Below are 17,602 nucleotides of genomic sequence, written 5' to 3'. Positions count from 1 at the left end.
GGTAGCCCACGTCTGGCCCCCATCCTCTTGAAGCCCTGTGCCAAGTTCTGCCCTAATACAAGGATGAAATGTGACACTCTTGTAACAGCAGTGTTTCCCTGCGAGCTTGCCTTGTGATTCTGAGTGGAAGAACTATAGCAGCATAATATCCTAATACCTCCACCCCCACTGAAAGTGACCTTCTTTACCCAGTGCCTCATACCTTTTATCACACAATTCAAACCCCAAGTAAACTTGGAGGGTCTTGGCAAAGCTGTCAGTCTGAGATGTGCCCAGAAAGAAACACATAAAATCCATGTGATCATCTCTGTACTGAGTCTCCAGCAGTACTGGGTGTCTTAGTGCCAAGGATGTTCAAGAACCAAGTAGAGCCAGGGCTTAGTGTGCCAAAAAGCTTGCATGCAGGACAGCTGGGGGCTGTTCTCACCTGATTCAGCTTCTCTTGGATCTCTTTTCTCTCCTCTCTCAGTGTCTTCAATTCTACCTGCAGCTCCTCCTGCAGCATTTCAGTCTTCTGCAGTAATTGCTCCAGCTGTTTTTTTTCTGTACAGAGCTCCTCATACACTCTTTTAGACTGGCTCAGCTCCTCCTGCACAGAAGTCTTTGCCCTCTCCATCTTCTCTATTTTGCTCAATAAAGCCTGGTTCTCCTGTTCTAGCTGTAGCCAACAGAAGCACAGAAAAAGTCAGAAAAAAAAGAAAACCACGGCACTCACTTTGACTCTAGGCAAAGAAAATAGTGACATATCCACACTGTCCTACCACTCCTAGAGAAGTTTTAAGGATGCCTGAAACAAAGTACCAACCCACGGTACCCCTAAAGAGACCTCTGCTTACCTGCAAAACAAACTGGTTTAACTGGACTTTATCCAATGCTAGGACCTCATTAATGCCACTCATCTTTGCTGCCACATCCCGTAGATCAGCTACTTCTGCCTTCAACTCATTCTGTGCCCCTGTCAAACTGGCTACCGACTGCTCAGCCTAGATAGGTAAAAAAGAAGGAAGGAGATGAAAACAAAACTCTGAAATGTCTCCCTTGCTTTCACCTAAGTTTCACCTAAAAAACTCAATATCAGCTGTATCTCAGACTCCTCTTCCCTCATACTTCAAGTTGCTCTCTGTACATATCGCTATTCCCAGATATAACTCCCTTAGCAAGTCCTCTTTCCTGGTACTCAGTCCTACACTCTCAGTGGTTCCCCTATGCACACACACCTTAAATTCCATGAACAGCTTGTATGGTCTGATTATAATATGCAGTGTTAGGAATAACAATGTTTAGGTCTTGAATACCACAGGAATTGGTGTCTGTGCTGAAAGTGTTATTTGAACCTTCTCTTGAAAACACAATGTAGGCATGGTGGTTGCTGGACAGAAGAGATATGCCCGTACCTTTTCCAGTGCCAGGATAAGCTCGTGTTTTTCTTGCTTCACCAGCTCCCCATCAAGCTGAGATTTCTCCAGGGCCTCTCTTGTAGCTACCAACTTGCTCCATAACAGCGAATGTTTTGCTTCAAATGTACCTAAGTCTTTCTGACTGAGAGGGGAGGAAGAGGAAATAAGAGATTTAAATTTAAAAAGACATCATCATTTCAAAATCCAAAACATTAGCAGGATGTGCTCAAGTGTCTCCCACCTGTGCAATGACTGTTTGAGTCATTTCTATCATCCTTCTACTTGGTACCTGAGGATTCCTGAATATCACTGGCTAGAGTCACTTTTCTCTGATGATGTATTAGGCTTGAAGAACTTGTGAATTCTGTCTGCACCCTATATTTTGACCTATACCCTGTAATGGCTGATCATTCATGTTAGGATTTAAATACGTTGTAGGCAATAAATCTAGACAAGCCTTGTCATTTGAACTAAGCCTGCAGTCATTCTGTACTGGAATTCTGTATTGGCAGTTTTCTTGTATAATGTGTCCATAAAGCCTGCATAAGGAAGGTAAGAGTGACAGGGGCTGCAATATCTTCAGTATGCAGACTGCACAGTGCTCAGTCTTTCATCTTCACCAGGATGTGCAGTTGTCTAACTTCCTAAGAATTTAGCTCAAACCAGGACTTGAAAGATAAGGTGGAGACAGCATTGGAGAGCTGGAGAAAGAAGACTCTGGCAGGGGTCGATATTAATTTGTTCACCCTTTTTTACCCAAGGCAAGGAAAGGGAAGCAGAGCCCCCCAGCTAATGATACTGTAAGAAAGCAGCTGGGCATTCCAGCTAAGGAATTAAAAGCAGCCATATATACTGCTGGTTACATCATTCCCTTATATACTGCTGGCTACAGAAAACAACATGTTTAATCATGCTGCCCATTTAATAGAGAAATACCACTGATATGATGCTTTGGGTCATAGCCTCAGGAGTCACTTAGGATCTTGGATTGTTTCTCTGGTGCATTTCCCTCAGAGGTCCTCCCTATTCAGGGCTTTAGCTGAAGGCAGCTTGAAAATTCAGCAAGTATAGAATGCTTCAGTCTGCCTTATTCTGCTTCATAAGGTTACTTGCTACATACCACAGTTCACACCAGCACCATAGAATCTAAGCACCAAGTTTCAGTAATTTTTATCCTCTCAGCACCCTTCCACAGAACATAATAATGGCAGCCACCAGGCACCACTGGTACCTCCATGCTACTTTAAATGGCTACTCCTCTTTATACTGTAAATGGTAAGGAAAAAAAATCCAATCCTTATTTGTGCAGAGGCCCTGCACAAAAAAAATCCAATCCCTTATTTGTACATAATCCTTCAATGCCCTTTCCCTTGCCCACTGAAAAATGTAGTAGAGCTCACAGCTGTTCCTTTTCCCAAAGCACCCTTCCCATTTCTTCCTGCTGCTCCTCCTTTTCCCCTTGGGTTGCATCCTCCTTTAGTTGCAGCTTAGTGTTGCTTTGACGCAGGTGCCAGGCCTCCTGCTCAGTCACTTTCAGCTGTTGCTTCAACTCTTTCTTGGACTTCTCTAGATTGACACAGTTGCTGCAAAGGATAAGCATCCAGTCAACAGGATGAGGAGAACAAAGTGACCCATTGGCACCAATCAGGTTGGAAAGGAGCAGGTGGGGGTTGATGTATGTGTGACTTATGAAATTTTCTCTCAGGCCATTTGAGGTGGTAAGCAAGAGGTAAGGAGGCTGTTCCTGAGTGGAAAGTAATGGGCAGAAGAGGACTACCCTCAAATCTGGAATGCACAAGGCACCTGAAAGGCTTACTATAGCAGCAGCAGAGTTCAGATGCAGTTTAATTTAGACACATCATGTACTCCAGCAGTACATTTAATCCCAGAGGCAGTCCTAGCATTGTGGTGGTGAATGGAGGTCTGAACCTAACAGTGAAGACAATAAGTGATTAATCTGCTAAGCAAAACTAAGCATAGTGTAGGAGAGGTAAGTTCTTTCCACCAAATAAACTGCTGCTGCACCCCAAAGCAGGTAGTAGATGCCCTACAGGACAAGAAAAGCAGACAGGTAGCTGACCTGCTGAGAGTTTCCACTTGCAACTGGAGGTGCTGCCTCTGACTGGTGAGTGTCTTGCACTCTTCCTCTAGTTGCTTGAGCCTCTGTTGCAGTGTCTTGCACTCCTCATCCTGCAGCTTCTTCTGATGTTCCAGAGAAATGACAGAATCCTGGCTGGCAGAAAGTTGCTGCCATAAGGCCTGGAAGGAGAAGAGGCAGAAATGAGAGCAAGTGATAGGAAGTAGTTGAAAAGATGGTCCCAATATGCAACAGGGAGAAGAGCACTGGAAGGCAACAGCGCTTTCAGATGCAGCATAATGCAAAGTGAGTCAGCTGGTAGAGGCAGGAAAACAGACTGCCTGAAGGCAGAGGTTTTGTTGCATAGTGGAAGATGAAAACAGAAGATCACAGAGAAAAAGTTGGAGTCAATGGAAAGGCAGATGCAATGGGGAAAATGAGATGGCCAGAGACCAGATAAAAAAGGAAGGTATGTTGGACAAGGTGCAAACAAGTGAGAAATTGGAGTGGTTTGGCAGAAGTCAAGTGTAGGAAGAAACTGCTATCAATGCCATGGTAGTCATGTTCCAGAACCTTCTCACCTGTACTGTCTTGTGTTTCCTTGCCAGTGCTTCACGTACCAAAGCAAAGGCACTCTTTGTATCACTGTAGATCAGATCAGAGAAGTTGCTGGACTCAGGATGCTGGAAGCACTCAGCCCAGGAGATTCTGATTGTACTGTCAGTGTCATCTAGCACGACCTGAAACCGCAGACCAAGTTGTTACTCTTTACTCCCACTATTCAATCTTTTCACCTATTCCTTTTTCCTCTGCACTTTGCCCATCACTCATTAAGGTACTGGCTGATTAATCAATATGGGATGGGGTGTTCAGCCCCTGGCCTACAGGCCAGATTTTCACCTAGTGCTATGTCATTTGGCCTGCAAGGCTCTCCATGGGTTCATGGGAAGCCCTGTGGGCTGTGGCACCATGTGCTAGAGTGGGAGCACAGGGAAATGCCAGGCCCCATCCCAGCATGCTGAGGCTAGACACAGACAGCATAGAACCCCAGTGCCTGATCCTGGCATGTGGGCTGGGCAGAGGTGGCACAGGGCCCCCAGAACCTGATCCAAATGGGTGGGACAGGGCAAAAGTGGCATGGGAACCCCAGGGCAAAATCCTGGCAGGCAGAGGCAGTGCGGGGCTCCCAGGCCCCAATCCTGGCAGGCAGCACTGGGTGAAGGCAATGTTGGGCTCCCAGGGCCTGAACCCTGCAGGTGGAAGTGCTGCAGTACCCCCAGGGCCCAATCCTGGCACAAGGGGTCTGGATCCAGCTTGCAGACCTGCTCCACACTTTTCATCTGGCCTGCAAGGCCAAAAGGTTGAACACCACTGAACTAGGACAATAGGCAGGTTTGGTTCTGGTAACTACATGCTATTGCATTTCAGAAACAGAAGAATTTCTGAATTAAGCAGTACAAAAAACATGAGGGACAGATGTTCCATGTGTGTTCTCTGTATTCAAGGCCACAGGGTCAATACTCGTGGCCTCTAGGCACCATCTCTAACTTCCATAAGACTGCTTTATGTTATCAGCTACCATAATTGAGAATCAGGTTCCTTATGAGGAACAGCAATAAAATGAAGATGTCAAAATTTCCATGGAAAAAGTAACTGAATACGTGGGAACATGATAAGAAAGCAACAGCTACCATAACTCTTTCGGTCAAGGAGTCAAACATACAGACTGCAGACTGGATCCATCCTGCAGAGGTAGGTCATCCTGCTCATGGAGCTTCTTGTGGCCTGCATGACTCAACTCTCAAGACTCGTAACACTTGTTGCCTCAGCTGCCAGAACACCTGCCCTTACTCACCACTGAATTTAGGGGTTTTTAGCTGCTGTTGGGGACTAAAATTGGTGGCAAGGGAAAAGAAGAAACAAGTAGCAGCCATATTAACCGCCAGGGCCCCAGAGTCATGCTGAAACATGATTCTGACACTCCTGCTCTAGCCTGAAAGGAGAAAGAATTAGTTGAACTAGTTTCATTATGGGTTGGGCAAAGATCTGAAGTTAAAATTCCTGTGGTGAAGGAGGCGGCAAGAGGGAGGCAACCCAAGACAAACTGTCAGCTAAGGTTTGAAAGAAAAACTATGGGCAGTCATAGTAGAAAGAGATGATGTTACTGTAATAGGGAACCATAGCTCTGTTACAGAGAAAAGGATGCCAGGTGAGGAAATGGAGTGAGGCCACTTTACCACTAGGACTTTTGTAGCCAGGGGGACAGGATTGGCAGCCTGAAAAGGGGGATTGGGAGCACCTGGGCTAGGTAGGCAGGAGGCCTGATCAGCAGGGATCCTGGTTTTCCATGATAAAAAACTGCAGATTCTCTAATAAAACCCCCAAAATCCGTGATTAGAATTAAAGGCTCCCCACAACACCCCCTGGCCCTGCTGGTAGCCCTCACTTCCCCCCACAGCCTCTCCAGCCCTGATGGTGCTCTTTGCCCTCAAAAGAGCCCCCCAGCCCTGCTTATGCCCTTTGCCCCCCCCCCACAGCCCCGCCCCCCCGCCAGAAGGGGCCCCTAGCTGTCAAGGCTATGGGACTAGGGACCCAGGTACAGAAGGCAGCTGCAGCAGGAGCATGAAGCCGGCTCCCCCACTGCTGCTGCTGGTTCTGGCAGGGGCGGGGCTGGCTCCCAGTAGCTGTGCGCACTCCCAGGGAGCAAGGGGGACCTGCACACCCAGATCTGTACAAGGGGCAGGCTGTGGGCTTGAGCTCCCTCCCTGCTTCCCTCCAGGCAAGACCTGGCATGGCTGGGAACAGCAGGGTCATGCCGGGATCTACTTGCCCCATTGCCATGTCTCCTGTGCCTGCCACTGCTCCGAGTGGCGGAGCCCCACGCTGCTTCCTTCAGTGCAGCCCTGCTCCCCTCCCCGCTCACAGCTGGAGTGCCCCACTGGGGGCACATGATACCTAAGCAGCGATAGCAGCTCTTACGGGAAGCACACAAGGACACGCTGGCCAGGCACTCCATGCGTTTCCCCAACACCTCCTTGCTCCCTCAGCCCCCAGCCAGCTTCCACCCCAGCCCTGCCCCGCACCCCCCCAGCAAGCCCCACTTACCAGTTCACAGGCTCCAGGAAGAAAGTGAGTCTGACCTAGGCTTTATGACTGACTAAAAGCTGCAGGCTCTGTTCTTACCCCTCTCCTTCCCCCTCTGGGCAGGGTTGGGGCTTTCCTGCCCTTTTTGCAAACAGCTCTTGCAGGCTGGAACTCAGCCAGCCTGCGGAGCTCTTTACAAATGGGGGAAATCCATGGATTTCTCTGCTAAAAGAGAAAATCCACGTTTTCTCTGATAAAACCAGGAAATTCGTGGTTTTCTCTGCTTTTCCATGGAAAACGGATCCGGATCCTGCAGGGATCCTGGTTTTCTCTGTTTAAAAAAATCCCAAATTCTCCAATTAAAACCCCAAATCTGCATTTTTCCATGATTAAAATGAAACATCACTATGTATATGGATACGAGTTGAACACAATGTTTTGTTGATATATTTACCTTTTTAAAAAAATTTGGAAGCTTACTAGTGCCTCAATCGTTATAATAAAAGAAATTATAAATATCTATAGTTTAGCATTTGGTTTTTCTTTTTTTTATCATGGAAAATCTAAGCTCTCCTTCCCCCTTCGTTTACAAGAATGTGTCGTCCCCCCCCCCAGCTTTGTGGTCCTGAGCAGCCCTGATATGCTGCTGCCCTGCCCCTGCCTTTGGCCCTCACTCCCAAGCCACAGTCCCCCCATCCCTGCCAATGACCCTCATTCCCAACCCACAGGCCCCTGGCCCTGCTGGTACCCCTCAATCCCAACACACAGTCCCCCACCCTCCAGTGCCCCACACTTCTGACCCACAGCACCCCACTGCCCCAGCCCTGCTACTGCCCCTCACCCCCAGCCCCCCAGGGTTTGAGGAAGGGGGTGGGTGTGAGGGGGAAAGGAGTGTATGCACAGGTGATGCATTGGGGGTGCAGGGTGGCACATGACCCCCAGATTTCTATGCCCAGAGTAAGGTGCAGGGCTGCAGCCTGGCCAAACCAGCTCCAGGCAGGAGCCGCCTCTGCATTCCAGTGGGCAGGACCCAGTGTGGGAGGGAGTGCTGCACCATGATCGTGAGGCTGGGTGGCAGCAGCAGTGGTGGTGTGGAGTTGTGCCCCCCGGTGCTGCTGGGCAGGCAAGGGGCACCTCACCTTGGCAGCCATGGCAGTGAAGCATTCCCTCCTGCCTGCCAGTGCCAGGTCCTGCCTGCTGGGCTGCAAAAGCAGCTCCTGCCCAGAGCTGGTCCAGCCCAGCTGCAGTCCTGTGCCCCACTATGGGTGCAGAAATCTGGGGGAGCATGTACCCCCCTCCCCCTACACACTTACCTGGAAGAAGCTGCAGGAGCTGCTCTCCACCGCACTGCCTGGCTGCTACATGCATGTGTGCACAAGCACATGCATGTGACACCTCCTGCAACCCCCCAGCCCCAAGCATCCTTTGCAGGCTGGAATTCTGCCAGCCTGCAAAGGAAAATCTGCAGTTTCCTTGGTTTTTCTCCTTTTAAGTAGAAAATCTGGAAAACCCCTTACTGATTAGCAGACTGCATGAAAGGGGTTAACTGGGATATAAACCCTTTCTCAAGGCAGAGGCAGGAAGAAATACAAGGCCAAAGAGAGAAACTGTGGCCTGACAGGAGGAGACCCTGATGATAAGAAGGGAGTGAGTACACCTGAAACTGGGAAACTATTTATATTAACTCAAGGGGAATCCTAGGGAGTGACTGCACCCAGAGGTTTGGGGACTGCTTATATTAACCCAGAGGGAGTCCTGGGGAGCAGAAGCACTCTGAGGACCATTTATGTTGACTCAAGAGGAGTTCACTTTTCTTTCCTGTTTTTGTGTTCATTTGTTGGTAATACCCAGCAGATCGGGGTGGCTGTCAGGGAGGTATGAAGGCTGCAGAGCAGAGTGCCCAGCACCCTGACATTTTTTCTGTGTGTTTTTTTCCCCCTCCAATTTACCCTTTCCTCTTTTTTCTTGTATTAGACAGAAAAGTAGGCAACTGCCTCTGCCAGGCAGAGGCATGAAGTGGGGAGGGGGAGGGGTCAAGTCCCCAGAGGGGCTAGAGGCCCTGACTCATGTTAGGTAGACTGGGACCCAACAGCACTGGAGCCCCAGCAAAAGCTAGAAGGAGAGAATGAAGTAGTGGGGAGGGCATCCCTGCATTACCCAGGCAGGTTGGTAGCCAGAGAAGGAGAAGGGGAAGCAAGGCACTTTCAATTAGACTCTAGTCACCTAGAGCAGTGGTCTCCAAAGTGGGGTGAGGAAGACAATCCATTGGGGTGTGAGAAGAAAATATTAGAACTTCTATTTAGATGTATATTTATATAAATATACATATACTGGGGGGTGCATACTCAAATTTTTTACTGATAGGGGTGCGCAATCAAAAAAGTTTGGAGACCACTGACCTAGAGGCAGCCTCCTATATATTATTCTAACCATAACATGAAGGCGTGGCAGATGAGAGAGGAGCCAGATAAGGAGGCCAGGGTATGTAGACAGGTGCATGCAGCTGCCAGGGAGTAACATGACCACCCCTGGAGGTGCACCCCGTTACAACTAGCAGAAAATGTAAGAGGAATAAAGAGAACTTATACAGCTATGAAATAAAAAGTACAAGATAAATCATTTTGTATTAAATATACTTCAACAAAAAGCCTAAGTAGCACTGCAGTCATTGCTCTTTTAAGTGTTTGCAAGGCATGTAAGTAATGTTAAGATTGTGGCAGGTAGCTGGGTACTCCTGCCACTTTAAAAGCAGTCAGGCTAGTGTTGGGGCAGCCTGCAGGTGCGGCCAAGGTTGATTATGGAGTCACCTGACCCTGGAGGAAGGCTGGGCTTAGGTAAGATATAAGCCCAAACTTGAGATAAACCAGCAGTAACAGCTTGGAGCCTACTGAGATAATACCACCTTAGCAGGATGGTTGCAGCTTGAGATGATAGGTCAACACCTAAAGCAGTCTGGAGGAACTAAGATGAGGAGGAGATTCCTAGTGACTCTGGGAGGGGTCCAGAGCCCAGATTGAGGGGCTGAGAGTGCGGGACCAGAGAGGGTCCAGAAACCCCAAAGGAGGGGCTAAGCGGAAGACAACATTAATGAGGATGCCATCTGTGAGGAATAGGGCATGGTTTGGGGCAGAATGGAGCCATGCAATTAGCCCATAAGGCAGGAACCACAGTGCACCTGGTGATCATTTGAAAGCAATTTAAGAAGCCCTGGGGCAGCCTCCCTCCTATAAAAGTAATGACATCAAGGCATGGCAAGTGACTGAAGGGGTGATTGCCCACAGAAAGTGAGGGCTGAAAGGACTCTAGAGGCTTCACGGCCACCCCTGGAGAGGTACCCTGTCACAAATCACAATGCTAGACACCCCAATCAAGAAGGACAGTCTCAAAGAAGCAGTTGAGGAGGAAAGTAAGGAGTCAGGGAAACAGAAGTGCTAGGAACTCGTTAAATACCCTTGGGCAGTTCTGGGGTTACTAGCAACAGCTTCTAGAAGTACCTGAGGAAGATAGTTGGGGCAGTAAAAATGCATATACTAGCTAGAAAGAACAGACAATGGAGACCCAGAGTCCCAAATCTAGTATTGCAGGGAGGGACTGTTCACACCCATCTTCAGCACAGGAGGCTTAGGGGTGTGAAGAAACGCATTAATCTTAATGAAATGTTTCCACACAAACAGGTGTATGAACTGCTCCATTCATCTCACTCCACCACTGCCAACCAATTGTGGTTTTAAGGTTTGCAGGCCTGTGGCACGTGTGGCAGAAGGCCACCTCTGTTGCTCCCCCAAAACTCTGTTCTGGGACAATTTGGTTAGGATGGGCCCAGCAGAGGTTACATACCTTACCCTATCTCTTTAGGTAACCTGAGCTGGATACATTCCTGAGGGAGGGGGGAAACCTGCTCCCTCTGCCTACATGACTGGTATCACATACCTGGGTGAGGGGCTCACTCCCTGAGGAGCTAGGAACTGCCAGTCTGCCTGGCAACTACTGATGCATTTCAAATTGGTTGGCTGACAGCCAACAGGTGCTAGCCTCCATTGGACCAGGTAAATTAGGTCACAAGGGCTATATAAGTTAAGGACTGCCCAGGAGGAAGAGGCAGCAGCCATGAGGAAGACTTAGAGAGAGAAGAGCTGGACCATCTGAAACTTGCTCTCTCTCCCTCAGAACTCATGATCAAGGAACTGCCTGCCTCCAGAGGGAATCTCCACCTACCTTGTGGGTAAGCTACCTGAGATCTAACTAGATATGTAGCTTGCAGTAACTCAGATGCGTGATCAAAGGCTACCCAGCCATAGGAGTTTGCTCGATGGGATTTCTCTGATATTGCTCTACCCTGTACCCTATTCCAACCCTACCCCTTGTAACCAATAAAGTTCTCCTTTGTACCTAGTGTGGAAACTTGAGAGTGGGTCTAGGTTATGCCTTGGGGTCCCCTTGGTTCGGCTGACTAAGGGAGACCACTACTTGTGCTTCCAGCTGAGGGAAGCATTCCAAGTTCTTGAAGTGAATCAAGTACCCTTGAGGGCTACTAGGCCTGTGTTTCCCAGGGTGCGCAGAGCCAGAATCAAGCCCAGCCCTGGGGTGGTGGCAGTGGAACCCCCAGGCTAGCAAGTGTGCTCCAGGAAGGGGGCCAGCCAGATGTGAGACACCCCCAGGGAGACACTCGAAGACTGAAAGGTGGTAGGGCGCAGTGAGGTGGGTGGCTCAATGCAAGAGCACCCCCTACTGGCCTGCCACTGCATGTACAGAGCATACTTATTTTTAGCTCCAACTCCCAATATCAGCACCGTTTTCCATGTATTGAGAAATAGATATTACTAATGTACACATTAGGAAAATCATTTGAATTCACTGTGTTTAGATTCTAAGGAAAGCACTTGTGGTCTTAATCACCATGCAAATTCACTAGTCAGTGTGTCACTCACAAGAGGGCTTTTGAGAAAGCAGTAGCTCACATAGATGTCTTACTGCCTAAGGAGTACTTAAGCTTTTACAGGACAACAGATTTTGAAATATTTCTAAACTGTTCCTTTTTACCATGTAAAAGCTGAAAGTGGGGTATTACAAGCTATAAATTTCACAAGGTCACAGCCTTGGATTTTCCCAGGTCCTACACCAAACTAGTTATAAAAATCAGAGTATTTTATGAGCACCTCATGCAAAAGTCTAAATATCAGACCTTAACAAATGACCCACTAACTTGCATTTCTCTGATCACATCCAATTTTATTTTTTAAAACAAACAAAAATACCCCATTGAGGAATATGAGTCACGATTATATTACTTAGAAGTCTTATTACAATTTTTCATCTTCCTTCTATTTTTCTTGACAATGCTTCTGAAGACAAACTCCAGAAAGTTGGTGGATTTTAAAGAACTTAAATATCAGCTATTAGACCATAAAGTTTTGTCTCAAGGCAAGATTTCCTGAAGCAGCCCCTGCAGAAACATCAAGCTGATTACAAGTAATGTTCCCAAAAACACATTTATGAAAGATGCCAGGGGTAGGGTTAAAATTGTCAGGATTTGGGTGCTGCTCAGTTTCAATGGCGGGGCTGTCACTTTGAACCACCCAGTTAAAGTGACTTGACAAAAGAGCTCTAGTCTTGTATATAACACCTTTTGGCACAGCAGTTTGGCTCAATCCATGTTGCAATTTTTAGTTTAACACTAAATTTTTTCAATGCTGCTTCACTGAAGAGACAGGAGCTGTTATGATCAATCCTACATAAGTGAGATCAGTTAGGCAGGATCTAAGCCATAGTTTGAGACCTTGATGCAAACAAAATACCATTGTGCAATAGGCAAGGACTGTTGTGGGTGATATCTTTTACTGGGCCAACTGCATGGCTGGAATAGATTTGACAAGCTTTCAAGGACCACAGTACCCTTCCACAGATCTCTGAGGATGGGTACTGTAGTACCTGAAAGCTTTTCTAGGTTGTATGCTCTGGGTGGGCCTCGTCATCAACCTCCTTTAGAGTTCAGGCCTGTCTTCTGATGAAATTTGCCTTCTATGCTTTCTAGTTATTATAACTAGGAGGCGTTCAGCCCCATTTATTGCAGCCCTAAGTCCTTCGTCTGGAAGCTGATAGACTCTTAATTGTATTATAGGAGTCTGGGGCTCCAACCTCCCCTCATGCCCCAGCCTTACTCCACCGCGATGTTAATAATAGGTCCAGTCCGATGTTAATGAAAGCACACAATCTTCCTCTATGCAATAAACAAAAAGGGCTGGGCCACAGGCATAGATAGCTATACCCTGTACAGGAGCGATCATGTAGATAAAAGGGGCGGGGGTGTAGATCTCTATGTCAAGGAAAGTTATGAGTCCCTGTAAGCTAGCACTGGCATCCAGGGTGGACTGGAGACCCTCTGGGTTAAAATCTGTGGGGAACACAGCACGGGGAAACAATGGTGGGAGTCTACTACAGACCTCCCACCCAGGATCAAGAGCTTGACTGGGAGTTCACCAGGGAATTGGCTGAGGCCACATGCTCCCGGTGCATGGTTGTCATGGGAGACTTCAACTACCCAGACATCTTGTGGGAAGAGCGCTCGGCCAAATCCGAGTGGTTGCAAAGTTTTCTCTCATAGGTAGATGAGCTCTATCTGATGCAAGAAGTCTACAGGCTGATGAGATGTGAAGTGCTGCTCGACCTGGTACTGGCAACAGGGGATGACCTAATCAGCAACCTAACCAAAGGGAAGCTGGGTGACAGTGACCATGAGCTGACCACCTTCACCATCTACCGTAAAGCTGGCAAGTCAGTCACCAATACAGAAGTCCCTGACTTCATGAAAGCTGACTTTGACAAGCTTAGGAGGCTTGTCATTGAGGCCCTAAAGGGCCACAGCCCACAGGGGAGGGGAGTTCAGGACAAGTGGTTGCTCCTCAAAGGAGTAATCCTGGATGCACAAGCTAAGTCTGTTCCATTTCAGAGGAAAGGCAGCAAAAGGGCACAGCAGCCCCCTTGGCACACCAGGGAACTAGTGGACCTTCTATGTCTAAAAAGACAGACCTACAAAGGATGGAGGATGGGATCCATCTCCAAGGAGGAATATTCTGCACTGGTCCGGATCTGCAGGGAGTGAACCAGGAAAGCCAAGGCTGCGATGGAACTCCAACTAGCTACAAGTATCAAGGACAATAAAAAGTCCTTTTTTAGATATGGGGAGCCAGAGGAAAAGCAAAGGCAACACTGGACCCTGCTAAATCAGATAGGACAACTGACAACCAACGCCCAGGAAAAAGCCAACTTGCTAAATGGGTACTTTTGCGTCGATCTTTCACCAGTTCCACAGGATGCCCCTGCCCATTATGGGACAGGGAGGCCCGGGTGAGGGAGATTCCTTACCCTCCATCAATGCTGACCTCATGAAGGAACACCTTGAGAAGCTGCCTTGACAGTTTACACACCAGGGTACTCAAGGAGCTGGCAAGCATCATAGCTCAGCCCCTGGCACAGATCTTTGAGAACTCCTGGTGCTCTGGTGAAGTGCCCTAAGATTGGAAGAAGGCCAATGTGGTGCCTATCTTCAAGAAAGGGAGGAAAGTGGATCCAGCAAACTACAGTCCCATCAGCCTGACCTCTATCCTGGGGAAGGTCTTAGAAAAGATTATCAAAGAGATCATTCTCAACAGACTGGATGGTGGCAATATCCTGAGGGATAGCCAGCACGGGTTTGTTGCAGGTAGGTCTTGCTCGACCATTCTCATTTCCTTTTACGACCAGGTGACCTATCACCTGGATAAGAGAGAAGAGATTGATGTCATATATCTTGACTTCAAAAAAAGCCTTCAATCTGGTATCCCATAATCACTTCTTAGCAAAACTGGCTCACCATGATCCATGGGCTGGGGAATTGGGTCTGTCAGGACCCAGAGGGTGGTGGTTGATGAAAGTCAATTGTTCATGGTGCCCTGTGACCAGTGGGGTCCATCAAAGCTCTGTCCTGGGGCCTACACTATGTAATATCTTCATTTAATGTTGTGGACATTGGTATCAGAAGTGGACTGGCCAAGTTTGCCAACAACACCAAACTCTGGGGTAAAGCGTCCACACCTGAGGACAGGAGGGTGATCCAGGCTGACCTGGACAGGCTCAGAAAATGGGTGGATGAGAACCTGATGGTGTTTAACATCAAAAAATGCAAGGTTCTCCACCTTAGGAAGAAAAACCTGCAGCATGCATATAGGCTCGGCAGTGCTACAGTGGCTAGCACTACAGACGAAAGGGACGTGGGGGTCATGATTGACCACAAGATGAACGTGAGCTTTCAGCGTGATGCTTCAGGTAATAAAGCAAGCAAAACACTGGCTTGCATCCATAGATGCTTCTCAAGTAAATCCCAGGACACCATTCTCCCATTGTACTCAGCCTTGGTGAGGCCGCAGCTGGAGTACTGCATCCAGTTTTGGGTTCCACAATTCAAAAAAGATGTGGAGAAGCTTGAGAGAGTGCAGAGGAGAGCCACACGCATGATCAAAGGTCAGGAAAATAGACCTTATGATGACAGACTGAGAGCCATGGGACTCTTTAGCCTGGAAAAGCACAAGCTCAGGGGTGATCTGGTGGCCACCTATAAGTTTATGAGGGGTGCTCACCAGGACCTGTGGGAACATCTGTTCAGCAGAGCACCCCAAAGGATGACAAGGTTGAATGGTCACAAACTACTCCATGACCATTTCAGGCTGAACATAAGGAAGAACTTTACTGTCCGAGCCCCCAAGGTTTGGAATAGACTGCTGCCAGACGTGGTTCAAGCACCTACTTTGAACGCCTTCAAGAGACATTTGGACGTTTATCTTGCTGGGATCCTATGATCCCTGCTGACTTCCTGCCTCTGGCATACTGCCCATTACTGGGCCATACTCCAATGCCCTTGCTCCTCCATGAGTGGCCTCTCTTGTGCCATCAGGCTTCACTACTCACATACTGGCCTTGCCACACAGTCCTCCCATTCCCACAAGTTCCCCTGCTCCACATGGTCTGGCCTTGTGCCAAACCCTGGGCTAATTCTGCCTCTCACTGGGCAAGTCTATACTATGCCCCACCATGGAGGCACTGTCTCATGTTTGCAACCAACTTCTCATCCGGCTGGCCCTTACACTAACCTTCAGGCTTACTCCCATTTGGCCCTACTCAGTGTGCCCCTGGGACTGTCCTTCAGGCCTACTCCCACTTCAGCCCTGCTCAGTCCCCTCACATGCTCCCACTTCAGCCCTTACTCTATGCAGGCCTCCCAATGCCCTATACACTACCCACTCTGGGATCTCCGGGATCTGCATCCCTGCTGGACTCAGGTGCCTACACGTGGGCATACCTGGCCCCCACTACTCCCCCAGCTCTCAGAATTACCCACCAGATGGTGGAAGCTGGGTTTAAGGTGCTCCTACCCATCTTTCACTGGGGAGGTAACTGGCCTGGCATTTCCTGGGGGCTCCCATGCCACTAGGAGCCCTACCAGGCCACCCTTCCCCAGCAAGATGCAGTTTTAGGTCATCCTGCTCTTACCTCTAGATGTTCTATGCCGCTCAGCCAGGTGATGTTTCTGCTTGGGCTGGCAGGAGCTAACTGAAGCCTTTATATGTCTAGTATTCCAAAATGGCTGCCCTCATCTGGCCCCTGGTAGCTGCCTGCCTCTGCCCTTAAAGTGGCAGGCACCCAAAGGTGTACTGCCACAAAATACTAATAGAAGAATGAGAATACTGTTTCAACATTTTACTTACCTGAGTTAAATCTTTTATCATCTGTTGAAGGGAAAGGTTTTCTTCTTTAGCATTTTTTATCTGTGAAGCCTCATACTCTATCTCCAACTGAGTACTCTCCTGGGAACAGAATACAGAGCAGTGAAGAGGGATGAACTAGACATTCTTTCTTACATGACCATCTTTCCTAGCACTACCATGCCACTGTGCCTCAGATCTGTATAGACAATTGATAGAGATGTCTTAACATTCCATGGCCTATTCAATCTTTGCCTTCTTTGATAAAGCTAACTGGATTCAACTTGATCATCAATAGACTTAACAAAATTGCTATTTCATGTTTTTTACAGAAAATGCGAAATCTGACATTTTCCACAAAAAAACGGTGGGCTCTGTGATTTTGGTGGACTTGCTGCAGGGAAAAAAACCACTTACCAGCAAGCACAGAAAAGGGTGGGAAGCCCTGCAGTCATGAAACGCTGGGAAAGAGGGAAGGTTGGCAAAGTAAGAGGATTTTGGTGCCATCTTTAAGCAGCCAGAGGCATGCTGCTGCAGCTTAAGGAGGACTGATCAGGGATGAACAGTAAGAAAAAATCCTGCAAAAAGGCCAAATATGTTTCAGCTCTGGACCATATAAGGCAGTATCCTGCAGGGACCTTGCATGCAGATGGAGGCAGACTGCTCTGTACCACCTGCAATGCAACTCTGGATGTATCAAGGAAAACCAGTATAGCTCAACACTTAGGGCACATCCAGACAAGTGTGGATGTTTGGTTCCCTGGGGACAACTAGCAGCAGTGCACCTTGCACCGTCCCTATTTCTCCCTGGGGAACGCTTGTGCCATGTGCACATGCCAAGTTACCTCAGGTGGGGTGAAGAAGGCTGGAGCCAGCACTACGCTGGCCCCAGCAACCTTATCTGGGGTCCTGGGGACTGCCCAGGGCTGCAGAAGCAGCGATTCTGCTGCTCAGAGCCTGGCCGGCAGCTACAGCACAACTCCAGCCAGCCCAGTTCCATTTCTGAGTGCTGTATGCTGCCTGTACATGCGCTGCTCCACCTTTTTTTTTTTCCACATTTTTTTTTTTTTGACCTCTGGATATCCAGGGTCAAAAAAACCTGTAGGAAAAAAGAACGGAGCAGCGCATCTATAGGCAGCACACACCACTCAAAAGCAGAGCTGGGCTTGCCAAAGCTGCACTGGAGCTGCTGGTCAGGCTCTGAGCAGCAGAATCACTGCTTCTGCAGCCATGGGAGGCCCCCAGGACAGGCTGCTGAGGCCCTACCTGGGGTCTGGATGCTCATCCGGACATGGGGTCAGACACTCGTC

At 48.4% G+C, this 17,602-nt stretch overlaps 1 protein-coding gene across 2 annotated transcripts in view; it reads right to left on the bottom strand.

The window, feature by feature from the left end:
* CEP250 (centrosomal protein 250) overlaps positions 1 to 17,602 on the bottom strand; it is a 919,650-nt gene that overhangs the window by 865,508 nt on the left and 36,540 nt on the right. For both annotated transcript variants that reach the window (XM_019550710.1, XM_019550711.1), the window contains exons 9-15: positions 16,296 to 16,394; positions 4,056 to 4,214; positions 3,478 to 3,656; positions 2,798 to 2,980; positions 1,395 to 1,539; positions 837 to 983; positions 428 to 658 (exon numbers count right to left, since the gene is read on the bottom strand). In XM_019550710.1, the coding sequence (XP_019406255.1) occupies positions 428 to 658; positions 837 to 983; positions 1,395 to 1,539; positions 2,798 to 2,980; positions 3,478 to 3,656; positions 4,056 to 4,214; positions 16,296 to 16,394 (1,143 nt within the window). The remainder of the gene's footprint in view (positions 1 to 427; positions 659 to 836; positions 984 to 1,394; positions 1,540 to 2,797; positions 2,981 to 3,477; positions 3,657 to 4,055; positions 4,215 to 16,295; positions 16,395 to 17,602) is intronic.

This window comes from Crocodylus porosus, unplaced genomic scaffold (assembly GCF_001723895.1).
Source record: "Crocodylus porosus isolate Cpor-Errol unplaced genomic scaffold, CroPor_comp1, whole genome shotgun sequence".
In the NCBI taxonomy this organism is placed as follows: domain Eukaryota; kingdom Metazoa; phylum Chordata; order Crocodylia; family Crocodylidae; genus Crocodylus; species Crocodylus porosus.
The sequence above is the reverse complement of the archived record's forward strand: the minus strand, read 5'-3'. Positions and strand labels throughout refer to the sequence as shown.